Source organism: Dermochelys coriacea, chromosome 9, assembly GCF_009764565.3.
Source record: "Dermochelys coriacea isolate rDerCor1 chromosome 9, rDerCor1.pri.v4, whole genome shotgun sequence".
NCBI classification, from domain to species: Eukaryota; Metazoa; Chordata; order Testudines; family Dermochelyidae; genus Dermochelys; species Dermochelys coriacea.
Window position 1 is genome coordinate 38,694,547 of NC_050076.1, and position 27,916 is coordinate 38,722,462.

Here is a 27,916-nt window from a genome sequence, read left to right on the forward strand (position 1 = left end):
GGGTTTCACCACACATTTCCTGTCTTTGGTTCTGCCCATTAGACTTAACTATTACAGCTTTTGTGGGACCCGATCATGCCAAGATTTAATACTATGCACAGTGATTATTGTGCTAATTAGTCTCACTGAAAACTTGAGATGTAGGATCATCTGTTGCTGCTATGCTGTATCAGCAGCCAGGACTACAATAAGCCAAATTCTTCATTCCATATGCAGCAAAACTCTCATTAACCCCCAATATCAGCAATACCTTGATGCATAAGGTGAGTTAAGGATGGACTGCCAATCCCTATCAAGCCTAAACTAACCTTAAATATTTTAATTATTTCTTTAGGATGCAATTTTGCAAAGAAACTGAGCATTCCAAAACCATTTGCTTTCAATTCTTTGCATTGGTGGTTAGTATCCAGCAGCTGCCAGGCCTTAATTAGCTAGTGTTTGCAATGCATTTTAAAGAAGAAAAGCAATATATATGCACCAATTATTATTATTATTAATTATTATTATATTTATTATTTATCACACAATCTGTGATTAATCACAGGTTTATACATATAAGGATTTAGTAACATTTTGCAAGCTATCACATTGGAATAAGTCATTCTGAGGTTTTTCTTGTATTCTCTTTTAAAAGGAAGGAAATATTCCCACTGTAAAGCAGAAGTTCAGACCGTTTTAAATTATATATACTTTCAAAGAGCATTGTTTACCGTAGTGACATTGGCTAATAAACCAAATATGAGGGATCTTTAAAAGCATGGGCTCATTGTAAATGTGCATTTAGAGATTTTTAAAAACTCTCCTGTCTGAGATTTTTCAAAGCAGTGCAGGGGTTCAGCCACAGATCTCCCATTAAAATTAAAATCCCCTGCATTGCTTTGAAAATGTCAACACATCCTATTTTTACTCACTGACAGAGGCTCTGAATCTCTGCTTTAAATATAAATAAATAAATAAAGGTGGGTATATAAGTGTGTGTCTGTATCTGTGAATCTCGTTAACCATATGGTCCATAATATTCAGAGAATGAACAAAAACTTGATTTTTTTCCTACAGACCATAACACCTTCAAAAGAGCTGTTACATTTGCCCTTCCAGTGAGTGTTTACAGACTCTTGGTTCTGCAGATTATTTGTCTGAGACAGGGGCTATTTTTTTCTTTTTAAAGTCACTGCATGTAACTGAGAAGGACGCACTGATTCGAGGCAGCTGCAATGGGAAAGGTTTTGTTTAATATTCAGCGTGCATATTCCAAAGGAGTGGGAAAAAGTCATATTACTACAGTTTCATTGCTTTTTTTTTTTTTAAACTCCCACAGGCTGCTGTCCATGTGCATTAAAAAAATGATTGGATTTACATCTTTGCGGAAAACTGAGGGCCTCATCCTCAGGGAACATTGCTGTTGGTGTGCAGGATCCAGCCTTGTGTTCATAAGTGACACATGGTAATTGCTTTACATTTGTTTATTACATATGTTTCACCCGAATCATTTGAAGGGGGAAAGAGCAGGTGGTGATCGTATAGCGTTGGTTGGAAAATACCTGCCATTTGGTGCAATCTAGCACATTCTGAACTGTGTGGGGCTTCTGGAGGAAGGAGAGAAGCCTCAGACATACCTTTGCTGAGCAAAGGAATAAAATTAATCTGTGGCAGGGTCCAGGGATGATTTAGAAGCACCCAGAGATCGGAACGAACTTCCCCAGCAGCAGAGAAAGGCACCATCCACCCCTCATCCCCTTTCAATTAGAACACTGTGTTTGTTCATAAAGACCCAGACTCTGGTACACATTTGGGTTGGGGCCCCTTTAAAATTCCCGTTAAGGCAATCCCCTTTGTTATTTATTTTTAATTGTAAGAGGGGAAAACACCAGCTGAAAACTGTATATTTCAGCTGCATTTACTCCTAAATGTTAAATGCTAAGATTTGGGTTTTTTCCCCTCTACTTTTTGTTACCATCCTCTTCTCCCCCTAGAAAAAAATGAGCCGAAATAGTCCAACCCACTTTTCCAGCTCGCAGCCTACAGAGGTTGTAACTGGTGAGCTGTTAGCTTCTAGCAATAATGAAGGATAAGGAAATAATAAGGGTTAATCATAATTAATAACCTCGACAGTCCCTTCACCAGATCAGTAGTAGCTGGCATGAAAGCCTCCCTCGCGTTCAGAACTATCCCACATTTTGTTATTACAGCACTTTGGAGGGCAAAGCAGCTAATTTTATATAGTGTGAGTTTTTCAACATACGTACTTACTCTTTTCCCCTGATAAAATCACCCTTTCCACATTAACCTTTTGCAGCATTAAAAAAGTGCAGGGAACGAGTTCATGTGCTGCACATATTATACAACCGTTCATTTCTAGGCACCAGAAAATGATTTGGATGCAAGCACCTTCCCAAAAGAATCCCCATCCTTTGACTTGTCACGTTGACGTCTTTGTCTGGGTTCCCTGCTATCCCTCAATCCACGAGATGGTGCTGTTGGTTTATGATGAGAAACTCTTTGCGAGTGAATGCGACCAGCGCTTTTCTGAGAAGCCAGTCCTGAGCTTGCAGGACTGGTGAGGAAAGCCCGACCCCAGTCCATGCACTGAGGGGAAACCAAGCAAAAGGGCAAGAAACTGCAAACCTTTTCCTCGTCCTGATTAGACGAGGACGCTCCAGAATAATGTACATCAAAGGGCCTGTCCTCGCCTGCCAACTATCAGCTCAGCTGTTCAGTGAAGCTAATATACTCCTTAACTTAAAAGGAATGAAAGTGTGTGTGTGAGAGAGTGACAGACTGCTATTTGCAAATATCACAGGAAAAAGCACACCCTGCCCTGGCTTCTGAGGCATGACACTATTTTTTGTGCAATGTGCATTAGCAATAGGGTTAGAGCTCACTGATCATCCTCCCCCAAGCAAAAGAAATGGGTTTGGATCTTGCAGATACTGACGGTTTGCGAGGATAGGATACACTGCACCCTTCTCTTCGATTTTTCTATTTGAGTATCCTCCAAGGCAATCGCTGGAAACAAGATAAGTAGCGCGACTTTGAGGAGTTGTTAGCTTTAGGGAATTCTCATTTCTCAATGCCCTACTGTTAATGACAACCTGCACACTTCCTCTCCCATTTCTCATTTGTAGCTCGTCACACTTTGAATCCCTTTTCTTTTCGTTGGCTTTGAGGCAGAACAAAATCTGTGCGTGCTGACACTTTTGCTGGATTAATGGAGACAGATCAAACATTTTACCTGTCACCAGACGCTCAAGAAAGTAGCGGGGGTTTTATTTTTGTTCGTTTGTTTTGCTTCCCAAGGAAGAGAGACTTATTCCGTCTTGGAGCAAGTTGCTTGTGTGTGTAAGGAGGATTGGCGGCTGGGGGAAATCGCATGGAATTAACAGCTCACCTCTACGAAACAAAAATTCGATCTACCCCTTTTGTACATCACTTCCCCTCCCAAATGTTTACTAAACAAAATGCAGTCCAGAATAATACAGATCGGTGAGAAACAAGTCCAGCTCCCCATTTGCTAAGGAGTTTTGCTCTTGGGTTGAAAGGGTTTTTTCCTTTAAACCCTCCCCCCCCACCCCACACACACCCCCGCAAGAAACTCAGCCCATTCATTTTAGGGCAAATTTACTAATCGCAGCCTTCCTGAGGAATTGGTGGCCGGCGATCGCTTGTTAGCGCTCAAAGCTCAGGAGAGGCAGGGGCTTAGCATCATCGTAGCCACCTCCCCATCTGCCAGACCGCAGACAAGAGCCTTCAGCCACACTGTGAGCAGGACCGTGCTGCCTGGAGGGTGGCACAGACCCCGCGCAAACCTAGCACCCCGTGCGGAGGAGCCCAGCCGGGGAAGCAGGTGGGGGCGGGGCCAAGTGGGGAGGAGGGGGCGTGTTTCGGCGGCAGGGAGGGGTTTGAGCGGCCACGAGCTACTCCGACTGGCCACTAGGGTTGATGGACGGGCAGGCGTCAGCCGCCCGCCCCGCCCCCTTGGCAATGTCTACAGCTTGCTGCCCTCCCCATTGAAGCATTTATTCCACTGGGATAGAAGCGGCTGGAGCGGCGCTGGCACCGGCACCGGCGAGCCATGGCTGGGATTGTCTCTTTCACCCTCTTCTCGCTCCTCTGGGGGATCTGCGGCGCGGTCACCGGCTCTCGGGTGTATCCGGCCAATGAAGGTAGGGGGCGGGGGGGGGCACTTGTGCCTGGGGCCAGTCGCGGCTTGGAGCAGAGCTCATCAAGCTGGCACCCGGGGGCATCGGGGGCTGGGCACCCGCCCGCGCGGGGAGAGCTCGTGGGTGCAAGGTCCCCGCTGCCGCGGGGGTTGTGCGCTGGCTGCGGGCCGGACTTCGTTCGCTCGGCGCCTCCTCCGGAGACTTTTGTCCCAGCGCCGGGCGAGGAAAGTTTTCGCACCGGCGCGGGCTGCTGCGGCCGGGCTGCCGCAGCCTTGACATCTGGGCAGCCCGACCCCAGTCCATGCACTAAGGGGAAACCAAGCAAAAGGGCAAGAAACTGCAAACCTTTTCCTCGTCCGAGATTGCAAATCAATGAGCGACACTACAATGGGCCGCGCGCCCAGCTTCCCTGCCCTTCACGCGCCCCCTTTCTGGGGCGGTGGGATCGCAGCGAGAACTGGGGTGATTTCTTATTGAGGAGTGCTGATGAGAGAGAGAGAGAGACAAGGGGTACTCCCTGCCCCGGGGATGGAGGGGGCGCCGGTAGGAGGTGAAGCTGCAAGCGTGTGGCATGATCGCATGGACCCACACATGCGCTCCCTGCAATAGACCTGGGCACATCTGGCTGCAGCGGTGACACTTCTCTCCCAGCCGGTGCCCGCTGGAATCTCAGCTCCGCTGCCACCGGCCCCCACAGGAGAGGACTGAAGGACGAAGCCTTGTGTTAGTTAGCTGTGGATTTCATTGTCCTGCCCGCATTCCCCCTAATGCACCCTGCCTTTTTGAAAATTAAAGACCTGGAAAGAGGCTCTGTCTGTGACACAAACACGGCTCCCAGAGTTTAAACTTGAGAGGAGAATGGAAGGAGTTGCAGATGAAAAGCTGCTGTGGGTTACTCTGGCCTCTTCCCCTCTCCCCTTCATTTCGTGTCTCCTTTTGATTCTCCTCACGTTTCCTTTTCTCCCTCTTTCCCTCCTCCCCCCTTTTTTGGGTAAATTGGGTTGCATTGTTCCCTTTGTCTCCCTAATCCACCTTACATTAATCCAAATGAATGTAGCTGGTTTTTCTCCAGGAGCAAAAAGAAGAATATGGGGTAGTTTTGAGAAGGAGATAGCTACATTTAAAAAGAGTTACAGGACTAAATGGCATCTTAAATCTACATCTGTCTGGAAGGAAAGATGGAAGGTTGGGAGAGGATGATTTTTAATTGAAGCTATTTAAAAACATACTCAAAGATTCCACCTTTGTCCTTGATGGCCATAAACAGCCAGATTAATAATCGAGCCCTTCCTTTCAAATGGGGTTTGCCACTTCATTGTTACAGTTGGAGCTTTAATTTACAGTGGTCTTCAGAATCTGTGGTTTTGCAGGATCACTGTGGCAAAAAGACCAAGTAGCTGGAATTTCACTGGGTCTGGTTCGGTGTCTATAGTTAACTCCATATTAGGTGAATGATCTTGTATTCTCTCACGAAAGCTTATGCTCTAATAAATTTGTTAGTCTCTAAGGTGCCACAAGTACTCCTTTTCTTTTTGCGAATACAGACTAACACGGCTGCTACTCTGAAACCAAAAATCACACTGGTACCTTTGATGGGATTTTGGGGTAGTGCAAGGAATTGCAATATTGGGCTACAGTACACTTAAAATCACCTGGTTCTCCGTTTTTTCTCTTAGAACTGAAGTGCATATGTATGTGTTCATCTATTTACAAATACAGATTGGTGAACTCAAAACATTTTTTTTTTAAAAAGAGCAAACCCATTTTCCTGCCAGTGCAGAAGAACCTCCAAAACATGAGAACAATGTTATCTGACACTTGTGATGTCACAAATGTGCTGAATGTTTAAGCAGTTTATTGTAGTCTTGTACTAAAAAATATTCACCTATGTATAACTGATGTAAATATCAAACTGGAATAGCAAACAGAACAAATAAGGTGTTTATTTTGGTTTGAAGGGAATCCCATACAAAGTCACTTGTGGCTTAGCCATATTCAAGAGTCAGGAATTATGTGATCATCCTAAATCTTAATAGTACTTTTCCACTCTTTTTGTGTAGTCTAATGTAAAATACAAGGTTTACAAAAATGAGTATTTGGGAGCTCATCATTTGCAGTATATCTTCTGTCATTTCTGGTTGTCTTTGTTTTTTAATTCAGAATTATTCCATCTAACAGATGGGTTTGAGTACTAATAATGTTAGATCATCATCCTTGGAACAAATTTTAATAGTTAAGAAAGTTAAACATGCTTTCAAAAATGCTCCAGGTTTAAAAGTGAGACATGATCAAGTTAATGTAGATATTTACCTAACTGAAAAAAAGTTTTGGTTAGATCTAAGTTGGATATGATCATGTTCTGCATGTATAGAAATGCTCGGGTAAATATGTCTGTCATATTGACCTTTGGCAACTGGAAATTAATCTATTTTTTTCTGTCTTTCTGCAGTTACCCTGTTGGATTCCAGATCAGTTCAGGGGGAACTTGGGTGGATAGCAAGTCCCTTGGAAGGAGGGGTAAGTTCTGAATTGCTATCTGATCAAAAGGGTAAAAGGGAATGATTAATAAGTTTCTGCAGAGTCCTAATGGCTTGATTATTGTTGATTGTGGTAAGGAGGTCAGATATTTTCCATGCCTATGAAGTGAATTACATTTTGTTGGAGAAACCCTATACTCCCTTTGGATAGTTCTATCGTTGAAGAATTAGAAACCAAAAGGGCAGAAAAAGGGTTTCAAAATTAGGAGATTGGTCAAAGCATGGACTTAGTTGCCTATTTAAAACTGAAATACCAACAAGAAATGTGATCTGGAGACCAAATTGGAATCCACCCCTGTAATTGTTCTATCCACGGACAGTCTCTGTTCAGAGCAATTGCTGTTCTATTTCTAAATTGAGTATGTGGTGTGGGGGAAAAAGGAATCAATAGACAAGACACAAGACAGACCTTTCTTACAGCGTGAAAGGACAGTAGTTAAATAGATTTATTTCAAAGTGAAAACAATATTGCATGTTTTGATCCCTGTACAAATAAACCCCAATCTCAGATTTTTTTAGGGTTTTCTTTTGTACAGTGGGCAAATCATATGAATTTCTTTTGAGGACCCTATAAAAAGAGTAGTAACAAACAGTATGTCATGTTGCAGATCCTGAAAGGAAGGGTCACACATTTTGGGGTTGGAGTTAGGGAGATTTTAGCATAGTCCTTTGTATGCAAAACCTTCATTGCTAATTTAACTAAATATTTGTAGGCACAAGCTAGCTGCTACCTGCAGTGAGCCCAATCAGGCAAGCTACAGAGCACCTCTTGTGGGAAGCTGCTTTGAGGGAGACCCCTCAAATCCCCCAATCAAGAACTATATAGGAGCTGAGGGCACTTTTCACCTTGAAGGATTGGACCATTTAAGACTGAAAAAAATGTATCAGAACCTTTTTCTCTACAGGAAATTGTAAAAGTAAACAATTTAAGAAAACATGTTAGTAATGTACATTCTGCTCCCATCAAATTAAAATACACTCAGATCCTTTTTAAAATTAAACAAATAAGCCTTCTTAAATACAAACACACACTATTACGAAGTCAAAATGAGTGAAAATAAAGGGGCTTAAAGATAAATAGTTAGTATAAGTGGATCCTTCCAGTGCCTAATGAAACACACTGTAGACTAACATTCCTTCCGTGCCCCCTCCCCACCCAACTAAGAAGCAAAGGAAACAGTAGCAAATGGAAGGAATTTGAGGCCATTTATTTTAGTGATGCATTATGCATAAGCTTTGAATTAACCATAACATGGGAAAATGGAGGATTGTTTTGCCCCCCATTGTTGTTCTGCCTGAACTTGAATGTAGAACACTGCGCAGTTCCTGAGACCATTTTTTAAAGAGAGGGGAAGTGATTGGCAGGCCTCTGGCGGTGTAGACAGCACACATTCACTGCTGATTGCAGGCAATTGCCCTCATCTTTTGACAGTGGGGAAAGGTACAGCTTTATCTCAGTGCGAGTCAGGCTTCCTTATTAATTCTATACCCTGGAAAGGTCAATGATTCAGACAGAGCCTTTCTTATGCTTCACCAAGGGGTACCTACAGTGTAGATTAAAATATATTAAGAGTCTTTTAATAAGTCAGTAGCAGAATTGATGACCAAAGGAGCTCTGTATGTTTTTAATACTTACTTGATTCCCCCCCCCCCTTAGTCATCTTTGAAAACTCCTCTCAAGTTTGAGAAGGAAATGGGTACTGTTTTATTGTGGACGTGACTGGTTTCACTAAACCAACCTACGTGTGTTCTATTTTTAAATTGGTAGTGAAAAATTTAAGAGTACATGGTCTGTCTGTGCGATAGAGTGCTTGGAAAGCATTTATTATAACTTCATAGGCTGCAAATTTATTTCAAAGCAGCAGAAAAGAACACCCTTTTCTTTCTTTTTCGAAAAGAGCCCCTGAAGTTCTATCCTTCCTGTCCAGTTTGTTTTCTCTTTAACTGTGTGTAGCTTATTGTATGTACTTAAAAAAACCTGTTTTATAGATCTACAACAGACCTTTAGATGTTAAGCCTTTTATTTGTTAATATGAGGTACTGGAGGTAAAAATAGGGTATTGACCAATGAATAGAACTAAACATTATCAAATTTATATAGTAACCCTGGAGGAATTAAAGTATTACATTATAAATTTAATTAATGAATTACTCTTAAATTTCACAGTTGAAAGAGAGGTTCTGTTTCTGGAATGCTTTTCTGTGCATCATTAAACCATAAAATGAATTGTATTATAAAAGTTTATTTTAGAGGGAAAGCAAAAAGATATTTCTTTGAAGACACATTTAGTGTTGCATATAATCTTAAGTGGTTGGAAATTTAGAACTCTAATTGTTTACAGCAGCCGACAGATTTTTTAAAAATTAAATAAGAAACAGATTTTTTTAAAAAAGGTCATGCATGTATTTTGCACTGAGGGCCTGATCCAATGCCCACTGAATTCGGTTGTAGTCTTTCTTCAGTGGGCTTCAGAGCAAATCCTATAACTACATCATCTATTGTGTGAACATGCTAAAGGAAATCCCTTTGACAACTCTTTATTTCTCCCCCACCCCATCCCCTCACACACTCGGGAGGTAGTGCAGGCCATCAGAAGATAAGGAGAATGGAAAGTGATGGATCATAAAGACACAACACTAGTTTCATGGCAGCTTCAAATTAAAGAACTCTGTCTGGTTACTAACTCCATGTTACATGTTACATTGATAGATGACTTTCCAGTTTTTCCCTTTTGTGCAACATGTAGTGTGACATGATGTGTATTGATTTTCCCCCCAGTTCCCTCCTTTTTAATTCACAAGTATCTCTAGGCAGAAACTAAAATATTACCCTCTTTACCACTTTTAACTCATGGTGCCACTGCCAACTGCCATAGATTCATAAGCAGATTCAGTTACTCTGGAGGCTTTTAAATTAAAGAGCACTTGCAAAAGAGCAATTCTTATAAAAAGAATGCAGGATATTATATGCTGAGGTTCACGGTGTTAAGAATGTTGCCGTTTATCAAAGCAGCACCTTTAGTAGTCTTCAAAAGCATTTCTAGGGAGCTTCTGGAAAGTTGCATTATAACAATTTTCCAAGCATAATTTTCACGTGCTTCATTGTACAGCCTGGAATCCCAGCCAGAGTGTAGCTTTTATCTAATACAAATGTTTAAAAAAGGATTTTCCCCCCTTCTAATTCAGCAGAACCATGATTCTTTTTCTGAAAAAGAGACAAAAGAAGGCCACTGGGGTGGCTTTCTTTTCTGCATTATGTGATTATCATAATCTCTAACATTTTTTCAAAGCTGTTATTCACCATTTCCTTTCTTTTATGGTATGTTCATCACACTTTTGCTGAAACATTGGTTCACACACATGGGAGCCAAATTCATCCTTCACATAACTTCTCTGACACAGATGTAGTTAGTTACATCAGGGATTGAATTTGCTCCAATGCGATAGCTATGTTGCTTTTTATTCCGCCTACTTTCCGTTCCCTTCAAGAGAGGAAAATCCCTACATCAATGCACGTTTAAAGCCTGCCTACAGCATTATAACATATTAGGGTTTATTAGACTGTGAATTTAACTGCCTGAGGTTTCTAACTCCAGGATGGTATGAAAATAAAAGGCAGTAAATAAGAGTTTTTATTTTTGGTATCAGGAAGCAAAGTTCTGTCAGTGATGCTAATTAACTGACAAAAAGAAAAAGGAGTACTTGTGGCACCTTAGAGACTAACACATTTATTTGAGCATAAGCTTTTGTGAGCTACAGCTCACTTCATCGGATGCGATGAAGTGAGCTGTAACTCATGAAAGCTTATGCTCAAATAAATGTGTTAGTCTCTAAGGTGCCACAAGTACTCCTTTTTCTTTTTCCGAATAGAGACTAACACGGCTGCTACTCTGAAACCAGTAATTAACTGACAGTATCACATTCCTCCCTCCCTGTCTTTAACAATCCAAGGGTGAAATCCTGCCCCCATTGAAGTCAATGGCAAAAGTCTTACTGACTTCACTGGGGCCAGAATTTCACCCCAGGTCTCCAGTAAAGCAATGCTCATAATAGATATCCATTTGTAAATAAATTTGTACTGTTGCCATTCCAAATTGAGGATGGTTTAATGGGGGAATTTGTTTGTAGCTGGTTTTTGAAAGCCTAGAGAAATGACCACAAAAACATCCTTCCTTATAAAGACACTGGACAGGGACTCTGGACATCTGGATTCAGTTCCAGTTCTGCCACAGACCTTCTCTGTGACTTTAGGCAATTCGCTTACTCTCTCCATGCCTCAGTTTCCCATCTGTAAAATGGGGATAATTAATATTTTGCCTGTCTTTTGAGATTGTACACTCTCCAGTGCAAGGGATATCTTGAATTATGTGTTTTTGCAGTGATTAGCAAAACCGGGGCAGACCTGGGTGGGGGCCTCTAGGGATTGTCGGCCTAGCTCAGTGTGATGTTTTTTGTTTGTTTTTAAATATATGTTCACTGAGATATTTTACCAACCTAATTTTGAACTTGCTTTCCCTGTGACAGACTGATTTTTAGGTACTTGGTGTAATACATATGACTTGGTTTAGCGACTTTTCTATAAATGAAAACAAATGAAAGCTGCGTGCTACCAGTGGAAGCAAAAGGATTAATTCTGTGGTGAAGAGCTGATGTACCTTTGTTAACACTGATGTACTTTTTGCTTTGATTCTTCACAGTGGGAGGAAGTAAGCATTATGGATGAGAAAAATACTCCGATCCGCACCTATCAAGTCTGCAATGTGATGGAGCCGAGTCAGAACAACTGGTTACGAACTGACTGGATTCCCCGCGAGGGGGCTCAGAGAGTATATATTGAAATTAAATTCACGTTGAGAGACTGCAACAGTCTGCCAGGTGTCATGGGAACTTGCAAAGAGACTTTTAACCTTTACTACTATGAATCAAACAATGATAAGGAGCGTTATATCCGTGAGAGCCAGTTTGCCAAGATCGACACCATTGCTGCTGATGAGAGCTTCACTCAGGTGGACATCGGTGACAGGATCATGAAGCTGAACACAGAGATACGTGATGTGGGCCCATTGAGCAAGAAGGGGTTTTACCTGGCTTTTCAGGATGTAGGTGCCTGCATTGCCTTGGTGTCTGTCCGTGTTTTCTACAAGAAGTGCCCATTGACGGTACGCAACCTGGCTCAGTTTCCAGACACCATCACTGGGGCTGATACGTCCTCTCTAGTGGAAGTTCGGGGCTCCTGTGTGAACAACTCCGAAGAGAAGGATGTGCCAAAAATGTACTGTGGAGCAGATGGCGAATGGCTGGTACCCATTGGCAACTGTCTGTGCAATGCTGGCTATGATGAGCACAATGGAGAATGCCAAGGTAGGACCAGTCGTATTGTACTTTTCATAAGGACTCAGTGTGGGTAATTGAATGAGAGATGAAAGTAAATGGAGTAAAGCCAGTAATTATCAGCCCCTGTGGGATGCAATGGGACAGAGGTGTCTAATGAGAGAGTGCAATAGCTCCAGGTGGCAAGGCTAAGAAGTGTATAATCCTGACAAAGCAAACGATGCTACTGCAATCAGCAGAAGGCAAAACACATTTGCTAACAGGCACTTAGATTTGAATTACCTTGGTGTAGCCACTGAAATTGGATGCAAAAGTAATGCACTGGAGCCACCATCATTTACAGAGACAAGATCTCTCTTTCACAAGCAAAGTTTGTTAAGCAGAGAAAACTCTAAGAAAGAAAAGTATTCCATTTCTCCTTCAGGACTCAGTAGAGAACTTTGGTATTAAAACGGGAAAAAAATCAGTAACAGAAACTTGGGTTTTATTTTGATGACTTTAGCTCCCCCGGAAGTGTAAATCTTTGGTGTTTCACTTGTTGCAAATTTTTGTATTAAATAACCATTTGATATTCGATACTGCTGCCTTTGTTAAATATTTTCATTTCTTATAGGGCTCTATTGTTGTCATTACAATGGAGGTGCTAGGATACTCTTAGAAATGCTACAGGCCTCCACCCCCCCATACTATGCGCTGCAGAATTAGGGATTAAAGTTCCTATAAAAGGCAGATTATCTCCAAAAAGATTTACATTTCCCCCTAAGATGTTACTATTATTTTATAAGTAAACTATTAGAAATCTTGGGCCTGATCTTCTAAACCCTTACTTGTGAGCATAAATAAAGATCAGTTTTTAATGGCTTCTTGTACGGATGAATGAGCCCAATCCTACAAAGTGCTGAATTGAGGGTGCTCAGCACCTTGCATTATTAGGCCTTGTATTGTTCTTTAAGATGTTTGGAAAGGTAGTTTTGATCATAATGGACACTATTCTGTTTTGCTACTTGTACTTGTTTCCTAGGATAAGTTTAATATCTTGTTGAGACTAAGAAATTGAGAGTGAGGTAATAACACAAACAACCGACAGTTTTTCTGCTAGACAAGTATAAGAAAAGAGCTATTTTTTTCTTAAATGCCCTACTGAAATTCTTTTAGATGATAATTTACAGTCAATGTGAAGTTCATTGTTATGCATTGAAATTAACGGTTGGCAGGAAAACAATGCTAAGCACAAGCCTCTGCCTTCGTTCTAGCATTTTCATTTGGAGAAAAAATATAAGCATATCTTATCGGCCACAAAATTACAATGGGCTGCAGTGAGAATTGAAAAATTAACAGCACAGTGGCAGGGCACTCTGTTTACAGTAAATTACTCTGTTTTATGGAATGTTGTGAAATAGAAGCTTGGAAATCTTTGCATGTCAGTAAACATACAAATGTGGCTGATGTGGTGACTGGGGACTATAGGAGAGCATCAGTGGCTGGAGAGATTTTATTATTTTGAAATGGCCCAATAACTTGTAGTCAAGGCTCCTTGACATTTTTACAACCCAATTTGTGGGAGGAGGAGATGAATGAAAAAGGGATCTTGGTTTATTGCATGGAGATTATCCTGAGTTCTCTTCAAGGGCTATTGGGTCAGTGTTGGGTCACACTGACTGATGCAGATATAACACTTTTTTTTTTTTTAAGCTGTTGGCTCAAACATGAGCTAATTGCATGACAAATAGATGTTGGGAATTTAATGTCTTCAGCCAGATTCCCTATAAACTCTCCACTGGGCCCATGAAAGTTGGACCCACAAGCCTGATTCTCCATTTCCTCCGTTAAAGAGAAATCTGATGGGGTCATGTATAAAAGGAGAAAGAAACTCTCTTGCATAAAGCTAGCCTGTTGAAGTTATTTTCAGAGGATGCAAGCCATCAAGTAATTTTAAATAGTTAAAACCATTTCATCACTGGTTATTTGTGGCTTCCCTTTTGGCATTACCAATCCCAAAGTCGGAGTAGTTTACCAGGAAACTCCTCTGATTCATGAAGTTTACAATAAAGTTCACAATTCACTCTCTGTTGGTTTCTACCGAGGTTAAGGCCAACTAGGCTTTTGACATTGCTGGAGAAGTTTTCCCATTTCCCATTTCCATAGTCCAGTTAATTTTACAGTTCAGCAAATTTGCTTCTCTCATAGATTTTTCTGGGGGAAGGGTTGAGAGAGGGGAATGCTTCCCATGGATTTTGAGGGGATGGTGAGGCGGAATGAAAGATCTTAAGTCTGCAAAAGCCTATAAAAAGACACCAGCCTATGACTGGAACCTTGCAAGCAGGTTCCACCCCAATTGTTTTTCAATGGGTTGACTGTGGCAGGACAAATACAAGAGTAGGTCAGAGGTCACCCATTTCCTCATCCATCTTCCTCCTGTGATCCCGAGGTCAGAGTTGATTGATTAAGATCTTAAAAGTTTGACAAAGGCTTGGTGGGCAAGAATAGTCAGGGTGGGTGGAGGGTGTGGGGGGGTGCCCCTGTTGTTGTGAGATCTAACGCTGGTCATCTGCTGGAGACTTCAGAAGCCTTGGGGACAGAACTACACTTCCTCTTGCCATTCTCATCTTCAGCAGTATATGCTAATGGAGGCCAAGAATGAGGAGACATGTCAGAGTTTATAAGGTGATGGTTGGTTTGCCCCAAAAGCAGATGCAAGTTCATTCCAGCTCCTGATCTTGAATAACATTTTCTGAGCTGATTTTGTTCAGTCTTTGGTGGGAGACAACCACATAGTGTTAAGCAACTCTTCTTTCAAGGAGAATGTATGTCTGCAGTTAACAGCAGTTTGATCCTGTTGAATAGTTGATGCTGAGAATTAGAACAGGTCAAAAAACAGGATTTTTTTGGGGGGGGGACAAGTATTGCAAAAAAATTGCCTCTCTTTTGTTGGAAAATTTCTGACAAGCTCTCCTGAGGATAATTGTTCTGCTGAGACCTTGTCATCTGTCAAAAATCAAGGAAGGGAAAAAAATAACATCTCAAACTTTATTCAGCAAGGAAGGTTCCCAGATACGATACAGTGGAACACTGGAATATTTGACACTGATGCACATAATCAAAGCTGGTTATCTGACCAGTCATTCTCCGCTCATGATAGAGGTTTCAGCTTTAACACCCAGTAGAAAGAAGGTAGTTTTAACATTGATTTTTGTTCTCTTCTCTCCCTCCCACGCCCGCCTCCGATTTGTTCTTTAATGATCAAGGTTTTAGGAAAGATAAAAAGTCATGAGGAATATTATTAATGAAACATGAAATTATCTTATTTTATGACCTATCTCAAGGCTAAAGTAATTACTGTTTTGGGGAAAGTCAAGCCATAGTGTTTCTTTTGAATATGTCATTGTGATATAAATTATTTTGTTACACATGAGTATAGTGTGATTTAGATGTAGTTATGTAATTTTCTTATCACAATCAAATGGCTGTCTATATATTTTTGGGAGGGGAGTAAAAGGAAAAAAATAGACAGATTATAAATATAATAGTTTGAAACCATCTGGGATGGTTCTGATGCTCTGAAATTACAAGTCTCAGTTTAGACCTGACATTTAGTATAAATATGTGAGACAACCAAGAGCTTTTTTGCTATGATTTGTGTAAAGGTTATGAGAGCTAAGTGCTTTGTCTTCATACACTTGCTGTTGTGAGTTCTGAACAGGCCAGCTGGCAGAAAATTCAACATCATTTAAAATGTGGTTTAGAGTGTTGCCTTTTCATATCCTTGCCATTTTTGGAATTTTCCTCCTACCTTTGATAATGGCAACCTTAAGAAGTAATCCCTTGAGTAATATGATTGGTTTTATCTCTGTGGCTTTGAATAATGGCTGTGATCATTGAGAGAAACAATTCATTTTATATAAGAGGATCAGAGTTTAATTATTGTTCTTTTTCTGTAACACGTTGGTTTGGTTGCGGCTAAATTTTTGCCAAAATAACTTAGCTACTCTTTCCATCGGCACAAAGGGCAATCGCGGAAGTTACTCAGAGAGGGGAGAGTTGAGTTCACCATTTAAGATATGCAGACTGATTGATTATTTTTTTGGCAACAGAAAAAATAAAAACCAGAAGAGAGAAGCTGCTGGGTGGGGGAAAGACTTATCTCTATAAAATAAGTGATTTGAACATATTCACCTTTAGCAGAGCCCACCACATCTTATCAGGATATGATTTTATACCACAGTGTGGTGCAAGATGTCCACTTAAATATTTGGCACACTTAAAATCCCCCCCTTAGATGTAAATCTAAAAAGTTCCTTTAAAATCTTCCTTGGCACATATCTGTGGGTGTGCTTTCATTCGGAATCAGCGACAAAACTATTATTCATTTATGTGAGAGCAGGATCTGGTTATTACATGGGATGTTATTAGTAAGAAGAAAGGTCAACAAACTATGTTAAAACCAAATGGAAATAAAATCCTTTTACTAATTTATTAGAAGACTGGGTAGCAGCCTTCGGTTGTTTTTGTAAGATACAAGACAAAATTCTACTGATAAAAATCTCCAGAACCTAGCTTGTGTTACATGTGATGAGACCTAGATATATAGTCTTTCCTGTCAAGGGGTTATTTTATCGGTGTCTAATAACATGGTCCAATGGTCTTGGATTTTATTGTGCTTTTGAGAAGGAGTGATTAAGGAATAGCTCAGCTATACGCTTGTCTCTTTTGAGACTCTGCTCTCCCCTCCCAGCTTCTGATCTAAATATCTTCTCTCATTTCATCCCATAATGTTGCATCTTTTTATGTTTTTAGGCAGCAGGCGAGGTCATATAGTTTCACGACTCAGAGACAATTAACATTCCCATGACTAAATGGACATTTTATGAATATTCAGAGCCTGCTTCACCTCCCTGGGAAGCAAACATGTTGGTTCCCTTCTCTTTACTCCCATTGGAGACTAGGAAAGTTTTCTCTGTGAATGGGGATTGTCAACTGTCTGGCCAGTTTGCCTTTTGCATGCAGCAGATTCCTCATTTGCATATTTTGTATACACCTCATGCAAAGCAGCACACCCATTTCCCCATTTCACAAAGGAGATAAGAGCTTCCTTTGGAAACGCTGGAGAAAATCTCCTTCTGTTTAGGGAGACCCTGAAGATTTGGATTTTATGCAAATTAATTCTGTTTAGATTTAAGTTCTTTCTTTAAGAGATACAGAGTGCAATATTTGCACAGTGTTCTTATTGTACCCCAGCTCTTCTCCTTCTGAATATGGCTGATTGTCACTCTCTACTAAATGCTGGAGCCCACTTGCTCATTTCAAGTTGACATGTGGGAAAGTGCTACGCTCTGGTAAAACTCTCAGCTTGTTTGTAAACTGATCACTCACTTGAGGTGTAGTTTTAGTGCTTTTTATTGAGGGAAGGGGGGGTGCATGTTGCTGGGTGTGATTTTACTCACAATGTTTATGGGTGACCTTCTGTAGTTACATCTTCTTCAAGGGAACCAACTTCAGGAACTGGAACTTCCCAAAAATAAAAGCATAAAGTTGTGTGTCTCAGGAACGGGTCAACGCAAAGGGTCAGTTCAAATGTGGTATAATTCCTTTGAGTTCCCTGGGCTTGCCACAGGAATGAACTTGGCCCAGAATTATTAGTTTAGGGGATGGTGAGTAGTGCTCAGATAAACTTGCACAAATGAAACTGCTACATTTCTTTATCAAAAGAAAATAATCTCTGAGAAAAGAATGATTGCCCTCGATAAACTTCCTAATTACACATGCACCCAAATATTTTGATTTAAGTAGCTTTCCCTTTTTAATTTTTTTGCTTTAACTTTACTTAAAATTTGCCATTGGCCTGCAGGAAAGCTGAGGCTCATTAAATGCTCCCCAAACTCAGGCTTGTTTAGGACGTATTTGTTGAAAGGTTTATTGATTTAAGTCAGAACACATGCTGCATGCATGTACTGTATTTATTTAAAAAGCACTGTTTTTCATTTTGTGTTTTATAAATCAACAGTATGAAGTTAGGACTGTGATCAGATTAGGGGCTGCATTCTATAAACCAAACAAGGCAGGGGTTTTTGTTGCAAATATAAGCATACAATGTTTAATGTCCAATTAGTGTTTAACTTAAAGATAATTTCACAGGGCCATAAATGGCACAGTGTCAGACCATGTGGCATAATTAAGCAGAGGCAGGACTGTTTAAAACAACAAAGAAACGTGCAGAAACTTTGGTTTTGCCTTGTGCAATTCCTCAGGAAGTGAGATGGTGCTGTTCAAAGTACAATTGGAATGGACTATTAGGGTTAAATAATACCAAGAAGCACTGTGTGCTTGGTATGTGCTTCATGAGTTAGTCATTAGTGCCAAGAGAAAATTCAAAGAGAAAGTTCTTTCTCTTAGGATAGGTTTAAAGTAGTATTTGCATTATGGTAGCACTTGGAGGTCTCAGCTGAGATCAGGGTCTTGTTTTGCTATGTCTAGCACAAGATGGGCCCCTACCCTAACAACCTTACAATCTAAATAGACAAAACAGGCAAAGTATGAGGAAGGAGAAGGGAGTTATGCTGTCACCATTTTAATGGATGGGGACCTGAAGCATAGAGAGATTAGGTAACATGCTCAAGGTCATGTGAGAAGTCTGTGGCTGAGTTTGGAATTGAATGCAGCTCTCCTGAGTCTTAGTCTAGTGTCTGAGCCAACAGGCTGTCCTTCCTCCCCCAGACAGATCCACACTTCTCAAAGGTGATCCTAGGAACAATGTCCTAATATGTTACAGATTTCCATCTGCTTGAAATCTTAAATTATCATTTGAATCAAGTTAGTTGATAATAATAATTTCTCTTATATATGTGAATACACAGCCCCAATACAAGGCTGTGGTACAGTGTCTCAATTACCCAGATAATCCTGTTTGCTTGTATTTTTAAACTATGAAGCGCTGGGTAATTATTCAATTCTTAATAGAAGGCAAATGGCAATGTAAACAATAATTAGGATGTTAGACTAATGCACTTCAAAGCAAATTGGATTTTTTTTTCATACTGTTCAGCATGAAGTCCTATAAAGCTAACAATTTAGTGGCAAGGAAACAAGTTCCATTTTGTTCATATTTTATGGTGTTATCTCTTCATGCCTTGTTTCTGTGAATAACAGTTTGCCCCAATGAAGCTGCATACTCCAGAGCCAAATGTTGCTTTAACAATTGGCTCCCTGCCGTTTGCTATTTGGCTATGCTCTCCCGTGGCTCCAGATTGGCTCTTTGTTTCCTTCAGTTCCAGGGGCTCAGAGGTTAAGAGAATACTGACTTCCACCCACAATACTGACGAAAGGTAAATATGGACAGACCTGGTGCTTAGTTAAGATACAGTCTTGGCTGGAGAGCTTATCTGCTGGGCTTTATTACAGATAAATGGGCTAAATTGAAGACATAATATTTTCCCAGCTACTGTTCTTCTGAATTATAGTTTTCTTAAAGGGATCTGATCTTCCCTTGGTCTATTTCCATAATGAGAAACATGGCCTTATAAATAAGAGGTAAGGGCCTGAACTAGAATTCCACATCTAAATCCCTCTCCACTTTGGAAAAGTTAAGATCTGGATCTAAACTTATTAGTTCCATCCAGTCTCTGTAATGGGCCAGAACTGGAATGGCCCAGCTCCAAAAGCCCTAAGAGAAACCCCTCTTAACTTCACAGCTCAGGCTAAGATTCATCTCTACCAGAAGCCCACATGTGACCTGGAAACAGATGCAAAACACTCATTGCTTTCAATTCTTTCATAAACGTTATGTATATGTAGTATAGTTCAGACTTTTCAAAATCCATTAATTAAATCTTGTCAGCAAATCCATTCCTTGCATTGTATTTATCCACTGATTGAGGACAGTGCATGTTGGTAACAAAGGCATCAGGCAAGGAGGCTGCATCTTTCCTAAATATTTTAACAATGCCTCTGTCACCCACGGGGTTTTTTTTCCTAACATTTGCCATGCATTCTCATTGGAGTCTGAATGAATGGGTTCAACAGTCAGCTCTGTTTCTTCATTATTAACATTTTAAGAAAGGTTCAAACATTCATCAGCATTGATGCTGTTAATGAATTACATCAGTTTAATTGCAGCTAGATTAATTTTTATCTTGAGAAGAGCAGGAAGCTTGGTTTAAAAATAAATAATAAAAACCAATGAAACTCTTCAACAGGTTACAAATTATTATTTAAAAAATTTGTATTAGTTTCAAAGTGTCTCACTTAAAGGGTGTGGAACAGTCTTTTAAAAAAAAAATCCCAGAGGCTTCCTGCCCGACCAGATTGTGAAAGCATTAATTAACGAGTCTGTCTTTCCAGACATAAAACATATCTGGCTGGAGAGATGAAAAAAGTGTCGAGCCGGGCTTCTGTGAACTTGGTGCTTGAATTCATTTGTTTTCAGTTTTAAGTGTTTTCTGTAGTTGAAAAAGACATCCCCACTTTGAAAACAGTTTCCTTTTGAAGTGTCCAGTCAGGCAATGATTGAAACAGCCTCTAGGCAAATTAGCATGTTAAAAGAATTGGATCAATACTTTCCCCTTTCCCTCCTTCTCCCTCCCTCCCTCTCTCTCTCTCTCTCTCTCTCTCTCTCTCTCTCTTCAGAGTAGAGAATTTGAGCAGCACTAGAAGTCTCTTGACAGCTGTGCCAGTATGATTAAGGAGAACTGTCAATAGCAGTATGGGCAACATGGATATACCGTGATCAAGCTGAGACAGCTTGATCCAGTGCCCAGACTCTTTCAAGGATGGCCATTTGAAAATGGAGTCAAGAGAAATTGACAACTCTGGAAAGCTCAAGCAGCCCATATAATTATGGAGAGGATTAGAAGGAAAGTGTAGGGAGAAATAGAGATCAATAAAGGGCACAAGTTGACTGAACTCCTCCTTAGATGTTGCAGTACTCCATTTGTAAAGCTTAGCCTGAACATGTAGAAGATTTCTTTAGCTGTTTTCAAGAGGCAAGTAAACAAAAATTAAAAAGGGGGTGGACTCAAAGACAGGAAACTTCTAGGTAGTTCTAACAGGAGAATGCAGCAATGCTTACATTGAGAAGTACTAGTTTAGACTGCAGAACCCACTTCTGGTTTCTCTGTGAAAATTATTTTATTTTAAGAACTGCAACCCAGTTTTCTGGTTGCTTGTAACTTGCCTGCTTCTGTCTTTGAGTGATAGATAAAGAAAGGTATGTTGGTTGGGAGCCAAGGACGCTTGAATTCTGATGCTGTCTACTTCTGCAGCCTTGGACTGTCCCTGCCTCAAATACTCCATCTGTCAAATGGGACTAACAGTTCACCTCCCTCCCTCCCAAGAGTGCTTTGAAGATGTGAAGTGCTGAACATTATACCTCCTTACCAACAGGGGCATCATTAAATGAAAACCACTGCCTTTACAGCACTGTGGTGGTAATCTAATTAGTAAATGGTGCTTGTTGAAAATCGTTGCTTTGCCTGTCCTTTCCCCAGCATAAAAAAACCTCTTATTGATCCAAATTACATCCTAGTCTTCCTGAAATGGTGGCTTCTCAGAACAGCCTTCCAACTCTCACAGCCTTTGGATGACATTTACATCCAGTTGTAAATGCTGTGGGGTGGCTGATTGATGACAACAGGAAAGCAAATCAGTCTCATGTTTTTTCTACCTGAAATTGTTTTGAATGACCTGTATATCTGCCATCCTATTCTCCAGCTGTGAACCTCCTGTGAACCTCCTGTTTGTCCCATTGCCTTCACACACACACAAATGAGCTGGTGTGTTTTGCCCACTCAGAATTACATTATTGAATTTTCTCATTCCTTTTTTGTAGATTGTAAGTGTCCAAGTTAGAGCTAATAAGATCATTAAAATCAGGAGCTGGTTCCTAGATATAGTCCAGGCACTCATTAAGGGCTCTGCAGTTAATGACAATATGATTGAGATAATAATTAAGGTTTGCAGTGTTGTTGTAGTTGTGTTAGTCTCAGGATATTAAAGAGACAAGGTGGGTGAGGCAGTATCTTTTATTGGACCAATAAAAGATATTATCTCACCCATGATATTTAATATCAGATTGTAACAGTGCCGTCTACCCAGTCTGACTTCAGGCTAGCTATTGCCTCAGTTTCCCCCTTTTGGGCTCCCCAGTAACTTCAGCAGAGATTTTCATGCGTCACATAACACTTCCAGGGTCTGGGTTTATTGACAAAGTTCACAAGAAAATACAAAAACTCCCAGCCAGCTTTCCTGGTTGCCTCACAACACTTGGTGCAGGGTTCTTAGTCCTGTCTCTGCTGAGGCTTTTCTCTAGCAGACTTGTTCTCCCCACTTCAGCCTTCCTCATTGGATCCTGCTCCCTGCAGGCTTGCACCCCCAGGCCCTCTGCTTGGGAGGCAGGGAGAGTTTCTCTATGTAGAGTAGCCCTACTGATGAGTTAGACATCCTTCCAGTCTTTCCCTGCCCTCTGTCAAGCAGCATCTGACACAGATTAGCAAAAATTATAGCACTGAAAGTTCTTTTTGCATGAAATGTGAGCTACTGAGGGCATTCTCAAACCCTGCGCAGACACCCTCTGTTGCGTCCCAGATGTACACAATGCAATGTTCAGTGTGCATTCCCTTCTCCGTCTTGACTAGAGCTTTGTAATAACAAAAGAAGAAACTGCTTCAGAAAATCCATATAGGGTTGTACATTGGACCCACTTCCTGCAGAGAGGGGATTTTGGGTGTTGTAAATATTGAGTGCTGTAAATATTCTTGAAGTGCAGATGTTATCGATAAAGATCGCAGTTTTGTGGCTCACTAGTGCATTTCAGTATCTTAATTTAGGGAGTCCCTACTAACCTTAGATTTGTTGCAATATAATAGATTATGAAAATGAATTCAGATAATTATGGGCCACCATTTTAGAAATAGTCTGGAGAGGCTAAAGGTGATGAATTTATGAGAGAACACATAACACTAATCCTGTTTATCTATAACCACTTATAATACTGGAAGCAAAAGACCTTTTGAACATGGCAGCAACATAGGAAGCAAGGGTAGTTGTACCTGACTAAACCAGATGCAAGAGAAAGCCATCGAGAGAGAGGTTTCTTGCATTTTCCTAAGAGCCTGGTGCTGACTATGGTCAGAGACAGAATATTGAACAAGATGGACCTTACAGCAGATCCAGACTGGTAGTACCTGAGAGCAGAATTGAGACACCTTCTTAATTTATGGTGGAACACACCATGTTGTCATGGGAGTTGTGCATAGACCAAAAGCAGTCTGCGGCTTTATTAAGGGATGATTTCTTCCTCTTCCTGCAGGGATATGCTGTGTCAGTACTCTGGGTCAGCTCTTTGAGCGGGGCATAGGACCTCAAGGGGCTGGAGGAAAAAGATGACTGTATACCAATTTTGTCGCTCCCACATTTCCTGGGGCTGCCAAAAGCTTGTTTGCTCCCCAAGTTAGAACAGCCCTTGTACTGATCGCTGCAAGGTGTCATTTTGCCAGCCAGGTATTGCTGAAGTGCAGGAGCACTCCAGCCATGTGTCATCCCTTGCCTGGCCACCCATGTGTCAGGGGCCAGGATCTAGCCCGCTGTGTTTCTCAGCTTCTTTAAAGTTTATTTTTAACTCCCATTTTTATAATGTGCACTTGGCTAAGTTTCTAGAGTGTTCTTGATAGTTTGACCTCTGAGAACACCTGTATTGAAACCTGGTTTTAAGAATGCTCTTGTAACAGATTAATGAATGGGCATTTTTATGCAGGTTTGCTCGGCACCCCTTACTAGCTAAGTTTACTCTTGTGTAAACATTACCTTTTTATTTGGTTTGAAGTTTGCCCTTTGAAATCCAAATGCATTCTGTCAACCACTACTCTCTCTTCCTAAATTCTGGATGACCCCGCAAAGAGAGAGATGGTTATGCAATTATTTTTTAAATGGCCCTTGTTTTAAGGAGCATAGAGTAATTACTATTTTGTTGCCTCTATCTCTGAATGAATGGTGGTAAAGTGTCCTTCAGCACTGCTAAATAACAAGGAAGATATGTGCTTGGTAGGGATAACTCCTTGAAAATTTGCAACATGTAATAATTATCACATCACAGTAACCTTATGGTCAGTCAAACAAACATGTAACCTTTCTTCCTCACAGCTTAAGTCTTCAAAGAGAATCCTCTGCAGACTTTTGGCCAAATTCTGCTGTAACTTACACCTGTGTCACTTTAATGAAGACATTTGGATTGCACATGGAGGACAGAATTTGGTCATCAGAGGACAACCTAAATTAAATGCGAGGGTGGAAAGATGACTAAAAAGGTCACATCCAAGGCATCTGGTTTTGTGTTGAAAGAAATATTTCTTTTTAAAAACCTGTCGTAAAGAACAACTAGATTTACCAGCAAATACTAGCATACGCTGAAGTGGACTCTTAACATTTCCCATGTCTCCTGTGTGATGCCTGCCGACTTGAGCATTGGCATTAGGGTACTCTAATCAAGTTCTAACTGAGAAGTTGGCAGCCAGGTAGGTCTCTGTGGATTGGGAATGACTCATACCAAAGAAACACTGTGAAAATTAGGCTCCATAGCTCTATATCTGCTGGAAAATAGCCTTCTCTTTTTCCAGATTTTTCAGCAAATAACATGTTGAAAAACCAGAAAGCTAATGTAGAATTAATTTCGTTCTTGCATGGCTAACTGGAGATGACTATCTGCGATACAAAAATACTTAAAAAGACACTGCCAACGTGATTTGACCTGCCTTTTCTCTTTATGTAAGTTTGCAATTGCTTCATCATTCCCTTTTCAATCTATATCTGATTGCGCAAAATACATTCTTTAATGTCCTGTGCTCATAGTCATGAATCTTACGACTAACCCTACAATAACAAATAAGTGAACTGAAATGATACAAGGAAATACAATACCTCTAAAGAAGCTGATCATTGGGGTCAGAATCTGATATTCCTACTCCCACTGACTAGTACTTTACTCCACAAGCAATTCCTTTGGCTTCAGTGGGTCTGCTCATATAAAATACAATGCAGTGCGACTTGAGATATCAGAATCTGACCGCAACATTGTGGAAAATAATTGAAAATAATGAAATAACGAGACGGTGTTCTTTTAACTAATCCAGGTCCAAATCCTGGCTCAGGATTACAATGGAATAATGGGGACATTAGCCCCTTGACTCCTAAATTCCCCCCCTCCAGATTGCCATGGAAAGAATCTTTGTACTGCTGGCTCCATTGTGGCTGCTGTCTGGCATTTCTGCTTTGGTGCAGTTATCCAGCAGCTACTTCCTAAGGTGCAAGATCCTTTTAAAGGTCCTTAGCCTGTGCGTTCATTCTTGGAGACCCCTGCAGGTTCCATGTGTGAGATCCACGTTACTGTGTTGATGGCTTTAACTGTGTGACCTGTTTTGGCTTAATATCACATTTCCACGCTCCCTATCCCCCACAGTTTTGTTAGCTTATCTCATATCACGTTGAAAAATGGCCTCATTTACATCAGCAGAAACATTTCATTTGCACCCAGATTGGTTTTAATGTGCAGTATGTATATCCACTTACTAATCTAAGTAGATAATTAATCTAATAAGTAGATATCTATTAAGGAGATGTGGGCTGTACAGGTACAGTACCTATATCTGTTGGGAGGTGGAGAAGGGATATTTAAATTGTTTATGAGTTCAGAGCTGTATCAGGCCTTGCACCATTTTTGAGTTATGATATCATTACCTGAGCTGTGGAAGCCAAGAAATAAAACCCTTAACCATGATATATGAGGAGTGTTTATGTCTTTGAAATATAGAGAGGAAGGAAAAATACACACACAACATAGTATATTTTTGCTCTGTTCCTGTGTATGTGTTTTCCATTAACACATATAGAATAGACACATAATTCATGAATGTGTACATCAGAGCATGCCTTTTTTTAATGATGCATTCCATTTGGCCAATAACGTGTTAGTTTCTTAAATCAATTATTCAAGCTCATTTAAATAAACATGGGATTTGTTATCTACCTGAAAGAAAAGGAGTACTTGTGGCACCTTAGAGACTAACAAATTTATTTGAGCATAAATTTTGTGATCTACAGCTCATTTCATCGGATGCATTCAGTGGAAAATACAGCTTATGCTCAAATAAATTTGTTAGTCTCTAAGGTGCCACAAGTACTCCTTTTCTTTTTGCCAATACAGACTAGAAAGCTTATGCTCAAATAAATTTGTTAGTCTCTAAGGTGCCACAAATCCTCTTTTTCTTTTTGCGAATACAGACTAACACGGCTGCTCCTCTGAAACCTGTTATCTACCTGGTAAGCATTGGTACAGGCCTCATCGTTTTAATTCTTTGCCTCACAGTTTCCCATCACTTACTTTGAGAACACTTTTCTTGCCACTTTAGAAGAGGGTATTATTGTATTTGTAGCTAAATGAAGATCTGTGTTGGAAACACCAAAGTGATTACTGAAGCAATGTTGAGCAAACGGATTATTCTCATTCTCAAATATACCATTATTCTCAAATATACTATTTCTGTGTTGGGAAGCTGTAACAGAGTGGTTTGCCCTTGGGCTGGAGAGTCTGGGACCCAGCCAATCCTGATTACAGAATGAGTCCCCTATAAAGACCAGGAGGAGGCTGCAACAGACCAGGGAAATTGCTCCAGCTAGGAAGGGATGGGAGGAGCCTGCTAAGGCAGGAAGGATTCTGACCAAACCAGGGAAGCTTCAGCTGGAGGCTGGAGGAAGACTTTTGAGTTTAATTTTGAACATTAAGTCAATAAATCAGATCCTAATCCAGACTGCTTTGATTGGACTGGAAAAAAACCATGTGTGGAGTTTATTTTGGCATCCAAGAAAGGACACTGAGGTGCATGCAGGGCTGCCTTGAGACCACCAGAGGGCACAGTGAGGTGAGCACTCATCTACAGAAGCACATAGAGAGCTTTTCAAGGATCACAAACAGCTGGTCTCTATGCACTCTACTAAATACTCTTTCATGCAAACTATGTATCTGAATACACTGCAGAATTAAATAATATTGTTACAAAGTATCAGTAGTGGGAGAAAGAAAGTAAGAGTTATAGACAAGGGAGAAAGCGTGTCTGAAGTAAAGCGTGGAGTAGAGATGGAGAGACATAAGAGATATGTGGCAGATTTCATGAGTTGTAGACTCTGGCACCAGCAGTCATGAGATCATCTGGATAAGCCAGTACACATCAGAATTAACAATCAGTTTATCTGCTGCTGTGTAGACAACAAACAGCACAAGGTGCTTGATTCAAAATCCACTGAAGCAAATGGAAAGACTCCTACTGACTTCACTATTCTTTGGATCAGGCCCCAAGTGCAAATTGCTTTACCAGATCCTTTGAAGTCTTAACTTTCATGGAGTTCCTTATGCTCTTGGCAATTTGCACCGTTGTACTTTGCATGAGATGTTCTGATGCAAATGAAATTTCAATAATAGTAACAGCCACGGCTTGTGCGTATGCACAACACAAGAAAATGTCAAGTAAAGCAAATTTCTTTTTCCATTCAGTACATCAAAATGAAAGTTTCCTGTAAGAGTGGACTGATAATGTTAAATAGCGCTTCAATCAGATGTATTGACAAGTGTGTATAAAGGGCTATATAAAAAGTGCCAAAATATGTTTTAATAAATGTGTAGAAGGCCAATTGATTTTTGCAGCTTGTGCATGTTAATGTATGTTTTCTGTATGAAACTGGCATTTGTCACCAGGTTTTTACAGTTCTGTAAATGTCATAAATTTAAACACTGTAATTGAACCTGAATTCACTACAGGTTTATTTACCAAATCAAAGAGTGATGTGCATACAACACTCACTCTGTTTGCCAGCTAAACTCATGGGTTTAGTGAACTGCCAAGGAAAGACTGA

At 40.5% G+C, this 27,916-nt stretch overlaps 1 protein-coding gene across 3 annotated transcripts in view; it reads left to right on the forward strand.

Annotated features, from left to right (window-relative positions):
- Positions 1-4,001: 4,001 nt before the first annotated feature.
- EPHA4 (EPH receptor A4) overlaps positions 4,002-27,916 on the forward strand; it is a 129,756-nt gene continuing 105,841 nt past the window's right edge. For 2 of the 3 annotated variants that reach the window (XM_038416275.2, XM_038416276.2), the window contains exons 1-3: positions 4,003-4,163; positions 6,610-6,677; positions 11,395-12,058. In XM_038416275.2, the coding sequence (XP_038272203.1) occupies positions 4,073-4,163; positions 6,610-6,677; positions 11,395-12,058 (823 nt within the window). In that variant the 5' untranslated portion in view covers positions 4,003-4,072. Of the gene's footprint in view, positions 4,164-6,609; positions 6,678-11,394; positions 12,059-27,916 lie in introns of all 3 variants that reach the window. The other variant, XM_043492090.1, reaches the window with a different exon arrangement.